The 8,443-nt window shown below is 57.6% G+C and overlaps 1 protein-coding gene across 3 annotated transcripts; it reads left to right on the top strand.

Annotated features, from left to right (window-relative positions):
- The first annotated feature begins 1,480 nt into the window (after positions 1 to 1,480).
- FCRLB (Fc receptor like B) lies at positions 1,481 to 6,482 on the top strand. Of its 3 annotated transcripts, none has more exons than XM_042925213.1 (6): positions 1,481 to 1,558; positions 1,872 to 1,892; positions 2,241 to 2,495; positions 3,749 to 4,015; positions 4,610 to 4,888; positions 5,750 to 6,264. In XM_042925213.1, exons 1-6 carry the CDS (start codon positions 1,528 to 1,530, stop codon positions 6,166 to 6,168), a joined length of 1,272 nt encoding a protein of 423 aa, XP_042781147.1. In that variant the 5' UTR covers positions 1,481 to 1,527; the 3' UTR covers positions 6,169 to 6,264. The 3 variants fall into 3 exon arrangements, with proteins under 3 accessions (XP_042781147.1, XP_042781149.1, XP_042781148.1); XM_042925215.1 differs by having other exon boundaries at positions 1,501 to 1,558; positions 4,702 to 4,888; positions 5,750 to 6,482; XM_042925214.1 differs by having other exon boundaries at positions 1,501 to 1,558; positions 4,743 to 4,888; positions 5,750 to 6,086.
- The last annotated feature ends 1,961 nt before the right edge of the window (positions 6,483 to 8,443 follow it).

The raw sequence follows: 8,443 nt of genomic DNA, 5'->3' as shown, positions 1-8,443 counted from the left end.
CAGTGCACTACAGGTGAGGACAGGAGACAGTCCAAAGAGACATACAATCAGGTTGGAAACTTCATTAAGTATTTACATGAGAATTCAGGTGCCCATTTGCCCAGGGTATGATCACATAGCTCGGAAAGCTCGAGAAGTAGAGCTGGGAGGTTGGACCTGAGAAGCTTCCGAGGGGCTGATGTGGTGACTTCTCTGCCACAGGTAAGGAGTCCCGGAACAGGGGACACAGGTAAGGAGTCCCGGAACAGGGGAATGGTTGGGGGAGGCGTGTAGGCATGGTTAGAAGGAAAGAAGGCACAAGTGAGTGGAGGTGCCATAGGGCGAGATCACTGGGGTGGGTAGTAAAGAATTTTCGCATTTCTGAGGGTTTAAGTTTTCCAGAAGGGAGGAAGAAGGGGAAACACATTGCATTTCTATTCTTTTTTTTTTTTTAAGTTTATTTACTCATTTTGAGAGAGTGAGAGAGCATGAGTGGGGTAGGGACAGAGAGAGAGAGGGAGAGAGAGAATCCCAAGTAACCCCACACTCAGTGCAGAGCCTGACACAGGGCTCGAACTCACAAATCGTGAGATCATGACCTGAGCCAAGATCCAGAGTTGGCTGCTGAACTGATTGAGCCACCTAGGCACCCCATATTTCTTTTTTTTTTTTTAATTAAAAAAAATGTTTTTAATGTGTATTTATTTTTGAGAGAGAGACAGAGTGGGGTGGAGGAGGGACCGAGGGAGAGGGAGACACAGAATCCGAAGCAGGCTCCAGGCTCTGAGCTGTCAGCACAGAGCCCCACGCGGGGCTCAAACCCATGAACCATGAGATTGTGACCTGAGAGGAAGTCGGATGCTTCCCTGACTGAGCCACCCAGGCGCCACCCCCTCCCCCCATTTCTATTCATAACTGGAACTTTGGAAGACAGCGACACAGAAGGTGGTTGGTGAATCACACATTTCCATCCACTCATCTGTGGGCAGCTGTGAGCTCTGGGTGCAGGGAACCCGATGTCAACCTCACTAGGCCTCACACCGATGTTTGTCACCAGGGAGCCAGCATCATAAAGGCCCTGGGTAGACCCTGAGGACATGAAGAGGTATTTCCTCAACTGAGGCTTACAGGGCCAGCTGGAAGGTGGGGAGGAGAGAGAGTGGGAGGGGGGTGTCAACGGGAGCCCGAAGGTGGCAGGGTCGCCTGCCACCGCCTGGGGTTCTCTATGGCTTCCTCGGGCCGCAGACGGCATGGGTTCTGCTCAGCACGCCTTCTCTACAGAGGCTGGCGCTGGCCTGAGATGTGCCGTGGCTGTAGGGCTGGCAGGTGGGACAGCGCCTGGTGCCTGGGACACCGGAGGGCTGCGCTGACCCAGCCCACGTCCCGCTGTCTCCAGTCCGCCATCTTCAGGAATCAGGAATGGGTGAGCGAAGCCGCAATGCCTCCCAGGACTCAGGCGGCAGCACTGGCCACCTTCTCTCCCTCCTCCCCCACCCTACGCCAGGGCACCTGCCAGGGCACCTGCACCGTCCTGCAGGCAGGTCCGTCATGTGGTCTCTGACGGCCCTACTGCTCCTGGGTGAGTCCTCAGTGCGTCAGCAGCGACCCAAGCACTTTGGCTGTGGGGGAGGGTATGGGCCAAGGTGTGTGTGTGTGCGTGTGTGTGTGTGTGTGTGTGTGTGTTGGGGAATATTCCTCTATTACAAACAACAGTTCACTGTCTATTTCGGGAGGATAAAGAGGAGGGGGCTTTCTCGGGGCTGGGGAAACTAAAAGCAGAAGCAAAACAGGTCTTGAGACCCATGGGGGGTTTCCTACGGTCAAGAGGGCCCTTGCTTTCCTCTCACCTCCAACGTTCTTTTTCTTCTTCTTCTTCAATTCCTGTGTCGCAGTTCCAAGCGGTGGGCAAGCTGGTGAGTCCTTCACATCCCTGAGCCCAATTTTCTACACCCGCCACACCAATCCCCCTAAGGGAGCTCCCTGGGTACTCCCCACTTCCTGGCGGCCGTGGGACAGTGTCGCTTCCCACGCCTCCTCAGTCCCTGTGACTCAGTTTGCCTCCAAGCACCGAGAAACGGCTACAGATCAAGGGACTGGCAGTGTGTAACCCAGCGTGGTGTCTCCACAATCGGACTGCTTTAGTAACGCGGGTTGGGTCCTGGGAGCTGGAGTTTTCTCAGATTTGCCAACCCCAGACCACATTTTGGGCACCTCATCTTGATTCTCTTTTCCACCTTGCCCCCTCCCGCATCCCTCCCCAGCTACTCTGGAGAAGCCCGTACTGTCTCTACACCCGCCCTGGACCACAATCTTCAAGGGGGAGCGGGTGACCCTGCGATGTGATGGGTACCACCCTCCGCTCCTGGAGCTTCGGCCCATCAGCACTCTCTGGTATTTGGGCCACCTGCTTCTGCCCTCTCACAAGAAGAGCATCGAGGTGCAGACACCAGGGGTGTATCGATGCCAGACCCGGGGGGCGCCCGTCAGTGACCCCATCCACCTGTCTGTTTCCAATGGTGAGTGTTTGAACAGAGGGCAGGGACTGCGCACATCTCCTCTGGCCATACTGGCCCTCCTATAGGAGGGGACACTGGGCCACTCCCATTGGGGCAGGAAATGGGGGCTGTCTGGAGCCTTTGGAGCAGGCAGGGCCCTGCCTGGCGCTAAGACGTGAGACGCGTGGTAAGGCTTGCCTGGCCCCAAAGGTCCCCGCACCCCTCTGCCGCAGTGGGAGGCAAATAAACATTTGTGTTTGTTTCTGGGACTAGCTCAGAAGGGGAGAGGCTCTGAGGACCTGTAATACTGGACGGGGAGCTTTGGGGGAGGGCTCAGCCAGGGAAAGGGCAGAGCCAAGCCCGGAAAGTGAGAGTCCCGTGCAGGCTTCGTGCAGCTGGGAGAATCACTCCCGGCTGAGCAAGGCGGTGCTTCTCTGTGCTTCCCAGCAGCCAAATAATTGTATCTGTGCCTTTGGCTGTTGCGCGGACGAGAAACGAAGGATGACTTGTTAAGGGGGCGGCAGAAGCAGCAGTTGAACCAAGCGCTTGAAAGCTTATTGTGGACGTGCCCGTGTGCGCATAGGGGCCAATTCGGAGGCTGACTTCCTGGGGATACAGTAAAGGGTTTCCGAAGCAGGATGAGAAAATAGCAATAATCCCTTCTTTAGGGCAGGGGATTGGCTATTTTGTAGGGAGTATTATGTCCCCTTAGCTCGACGGGCCACAACTTGTATTCAGAAGTCAAATATCATTACTTAGCATTTACATACATTTCATGTCCATACTCTGTGTTTTGGAAGTTGGTAATACAAAATACTGGCCACGAGAGAAGGTGATTACTGCCTGTGGAATAGAGGAGCATAGGGACTGTGGCTGTTACTCCAGAATTCTTCCTCAACGTAAAACTCCTAAAATGGCATCCAGAACATGTTAGGGCTGCATAAGCATTAGCTGTGATGGTGATGATGGTGACGGTGACCCATAAATACGGGGTAGGGTGGGAGGTACCGAAGACTGTCCTGCGGGGGTTGGGGAAACGTCTAAACCCAGATCTAGGGGACAAGCAGGTCTCAACTAAAACGTGTGTGTCTGGGGGTGGGGGCGGGGGCGGGGGGGAGTCTTCTCGGGCGCCGGCTGCTTCTGGAGCAGGGAGGGAGCTGGCGAGGCCGAGGAGAGCAACCGTGCGGGGAGGGCGGCGGGGAGGCGGAGAAGAAGGGAGACTCCCAGAGCTGGAGTTCTCTCGGAGTCAGGCCTGTCTGTGGGGACTGTCGTAGACTGGCTGATCCTGCAAGTGCCCTACGCCGCGGTGTTCGAGGGCGAGCCGCTGGTCATGCGCTGCCGCGGCTGGTACGACAAGGTGGTGTATAAGCTTCACTACTACCACGACGGCAAGGCGGTGCGCTACTTCCACTCCAGCGCCAACTACACGGTGCCACAGGCGCGCGCCAGCGACAGCGGCCGCTACCAGTGCTCGGGCACCATGCGCATCCCGGTGGAGAGCGCGCCCATGTTCTCCGCCAAGGTGGCCGTGACCGTGCAAGGTGGGGGACACCTGGGGCCCAGGAGGGAGGCGAGCGAGTCCCGGGAAACTCGGGGACGGGCACCGGGCGGGCAGGGAGGGCGGGGGTCAGGTAGCTGCCACCAGCGGATTTCTCCCGCCGGCCACGCACGCTCTCGCCTCTCCTCCCCTGCGCAGTGAAGGCGACACCGAGGCACAGCCTGCGCGGGGGCGGGTGTCACTCCCCTGCAGCGCGCTCTGGCTTCTCACTCGGGGTGGGGACTCCATATAGGCGGCGGCTCAGTCCACAGTCCCAGGCAGAAGGCGCAGCCACCCCTCTAGGCCGCGGGACCCCAACTGGAGGTCATCGGGATGTGACAGGAAGCGTCTGGCCGGGTCCTGCCCCCTTGCAAGCTTTCCCCGTCCCTCGAGCCCCCTGCCCCGCCCTTCGGGAGGCTTCCTCCCTCCTCGGCGCGCACCCAGCCTCCTCCCACCCCTTCTCCGCGTCCGCGAGGAGCGCTCGCGGGAAACCCGAAGCACAGAGGGGTCGCGGGGCCGCGGACGCGGGGACCTCGTCCCCTGGGGCCCCTGCGCCGGCCCGCCGTGCACGCTCAGCCCCTGGAACCCCTCTCTGCAGAGCTGTTCCCGGCGCCGGTGCTCAGGGTGACCGGCCGGGCGGAGGCCCGCGGCGGGGTGGCGGTGCGCTGCGACACCCGCCTGCACCCGCAGAAGCGCGACACGCCGCTGCAGTTCGCCTTCTACAAGTACAGCCGCCCCGTGCGCCGCTTCGACTGGGGCGCCGAGTACACGGTCCCCGAGCCCGAGGTCGAGGAGCTCGAATCGTACTGGTGCGAGGCCGCCACCGCCACGCGGAGCGTCCGGAAACGCAGCCCTTGGCTGCAGCTCCCCGGGCGCGGTGAGTGACCGCACCCCCGGGGACGCCCCCCACCCCGGGCCCGCAGCCTCGCCGCCGCCTCCGCGCCCCGAGTCTCCCTCGAGCCACCCCACCCCCCCAGCTCGCCGTTCTCGCCCTCCCTCCTCTCCACCTCACCCCTCCTCTTCACTGCTCCCCTCTCTTCCTCACTTCCCACCCCAGTACCCCCCCCCGCCCTTCTCACCCCTTCCCTTCCCCCCTCCTCTCCTCCCCATCCCTACCCCGTCTTCCTCACTCCTCCCCTCCCTTCTCTCCACCCTACCCTCTGCGTCCTCCCCACCCCTCCTCTCTACCCCTCCTCTCTACCCCTCTTCTTCTTCTCCACCTCACCCCCTCTGCCCTCCTTACTCCTCCCCTCCCTCCCTCCTCTCCACCTCCTTCCCCTCCTCACTACTCCCCCTCTCTTCTGTTCTCTGCGCAGCATCTCCTACCTCCCTCCTCTCCACCCCGTCCCCATCCCTGCCCCCCGCATCCCCCCTCTCCTCCCCATCCCTCCCCTCCTCCCTCTCCCCTCCCCCGCACCTCCTCCCGTTTCCAGCCCTCCCCTCCCTCCCTCCTCTTCCTCTCGTCCCCTTCCCTGCCTCCCCATCCCCGCCTCCCCATCCCTCCCCTCCCCTCCCTCCCTCCTCTTCACCCCATCCTCTCCACCCTCCTCACTGCTACCCTCCCTTCGTCCTCTCCGCTCCATCCACTCTGCCTTCCTTAACGACCCCCCCCCTTCCCTCCACTCCACGCCGTCCCTCCTTACTCCCCTCCGGCCCGCGTACCCCGCGTGCCCACGCGAGCGCCCAGGCCGCGGGAGGGTGAGAGCAGCCGCGCGGTTCTCGTGTGTTGCGTTCGCAGGTGCCGCCCCGGACTCGGCGTCCACCACCGCACCAGTCCCACAGGCCGCAGCCTTGGCGCCCGGCAACCAGCCGCTTTCCTTCAGAAAGCCCCCTGTGTCCCGATCGGCCGCTCCGGTCACCTCCGTCCCGAACATCACCTCTCCCGGGCTGCGGTTCCCCGCGGGCAGAGCCCCCACTGCTGGGCCCCCGGCCTGCGCCCCGCCGACGCCCTGGGAGCCATCGGCCGCCGGCGCCCTGAAACCCGACGTGGACCTTCTGCTCCGGGAAATGCAGCTGCTCAAAGGCCTCCTGAGCCGGGTGGTGCTGGAACTGAAGGAGCCACAGGCCTTCCCAGAGCACGGGGACACCCCTGGGCCCCCCACTTCCCACTTGGCTGTGAGCCCGGCAACGCAGGCGACCGCCGTCGTGGAGAGCTGAGGGCGCCGTGGAGAGCTGAGGGCGCCGGGGCGCCACTGTCCGCTCCCCGGGCTCCTTCACCTGCAGCCTCTCCCGCTTGTCACCCGCAGAGACCTCGCCAAGCCACCTCTGCTGGCCTGCGGTCCTTTGGCGGTAGTTTCCAAGAAGCGCCATAAAGTGTGGTGGCTGACCATTTCCGTGTCACGGAGCGTGTTTGAGCCGTTCTCATCACACTCCAGTCCTCTGAGCTCTTCCTTCCCCTCTCAAGACCTCCCTCCTGTTACTCTCTACCCCGGAGTTGATGCTTGCAAGTGAATTAGGCCACACTTAACTTTTCTTTAAAAAAAAAAGTCTTTTTTTTTTTTTAACATTTATTTATGTTTTGAGAGACATAGAGAGACAGAGTGCAAGTTGGGGAGGGGCAGAGAGAGAAGGAGACACAGAATCTGAAGCAGCCTCCAGGCTCTGAGTTGTCAGCACAGAGCCCACGGGCCTTGAACTCACAGACTGAGAGATCATGACCTGAGCCGAAGTCCGACGCTTAACCGATTGAGCCACCCAGGTGCCCCACCCTCAGCTTTTCATACATGCCCACCCCCTGCGTATTTCAGCACAAGCAATATTATTTTGGTGCTTAAGGTCATTGAGGTAATGAGCCCTTTGGAACCTTCTAGGGTCAACTTGTAATTATTCATAATGAATTTTTAAGGTTGATTTTAAAAAAGGCTTTCAGTCCCATTTCTGACGAGTGTATACCCCAAAGTCCCAGAACCTATTTAGTTTTAATGTTTACTTATTTTTGAGAGACAGACAGAGAGACAGAACATGAGGAAGGGAAGAACAGAGAAAGTGGCAGACACAGAATCCAAAGCAGGCTCCAGGCTCCGAGCTGTCAGCACAGCGCAGAGGCGGGGCTCGAACTCACCAACCATGAGATCATGACTTGGGTGGCAGTCAGATGCTTAACTGAGCCACCCAGGTGCTCCAATTCTATTTGGTTTTACAGGGAATGGTACTTGTGTGGCCCTCATTCCAGGCTATAAGGGTCAGAGTTCTATGAGACTCACCCAGATGCTCCCCCTGACTCAGTATAGCTGGACAGACTGATGGACTTTGGTAGCAGCAGGCAGGCCATGCTCGGTTTAGCCATAACTTAAACAAGTGGTACTATTTACCATCCAGATGGTAAATCTACCATCCAGAAATTTCTTTGGAGGAAGTTCAAGACAAATCCTTAAAAATGCAGAATTTTAGTTTTTAGCATTTTTTTTTTAACTCCCCTAAGAGCTGCTCCAACCCTAACACATCTAGACACACATGACCAGATCCAGATCCCGCCCTGCATGGTGATTTTATGTTACTTGAAGGAAGAAAGCAAGAGACCACATGATCATCTCAGGGATGTGTTCACTATAAGTCTTATTTCCTGAGTCCTTCACCTGCCTGCTAGAGTCATTTGTTCTCTGCAGGGCTGATGTGACTTCTTCCCAGAAGGTCATTGAGTTCATGCCTCACAACATTTAAGGGGCACCGACAAAGGTTAAGGACCGGTAACAACTCTACCCTCCCATCTCTTATTTCTACTTGACCTTGCCACAACCCAACTTCTCCTTTCTTTTTGAGTGATTAACCAACATGCTTCCTCATATTCTTCTTAGTATTATTCTTCACCGTATTGTTACAAAGTCACTGAAATTATACAGGGAGAGAGGCAGGCAGGCTCACGCGTAAGTTCCAATGCAATGCGGTAAGTGCTCTCTGAAACACAATGGAAATCCAGAGAAGGAAGCTGAATCTTTAAGAAGAGTAAGAATGCAAGTGGAGATGGGAAAAAGAGTGAGAGTGGGTGTGTAGGCTGGGGAAGGAAAGGCATGGAGATTTGAAAGGCCCGAGTGTGTTTGTAGAACTGCAAAGCATTGAGAGTGGTTGGAGAATTGTGTGTGTGTCCGTGCGGGGAGGTGAATTTTAGGGGCAAGGTGGCAGGAGACGAACATAAAGAAGTAAAAGGGCACCAGAACGTGAAAGTCTTGTTAAGAAGTCCTCCAGCCTGTTGGACATTGGCGATGCGTCTTTGAAAACATTCTTTACTGAAAGCATCCATGAGCCTTAGTGGTGGAGATGCCAATTTAAAATTAGAAGTGAAGAAACACTCAAACTGATCTCAGTGGACACTTGCTTATTTCTGAGAAGATATGTCCCGGCCCCTAAATCCGGTACTGGGTTCTGGTTTACAAGAGTCTTGGGGCTCTGACTTCCAGCTTTCTAAAACAGGCTATCTCTTCTCAGAACTCTCCTC

The sequence above is a fragment of the Panthera leo genome, chromosome F3 (assembly GCF_018350215.1).
Source record: "Panthera leo isolate Ple1 chromosome F3, P.leo_Ple1_pat1.1, whole genome shotgun sequence".
NCBI lineage: Eukaryota > Metazoa > Chordata > Mammalia > Carnivora > Felidae > Panthera > Panthera leo.
This window is presented reverse-complemented; position numbering and strand designations above follow the sequence as displayed.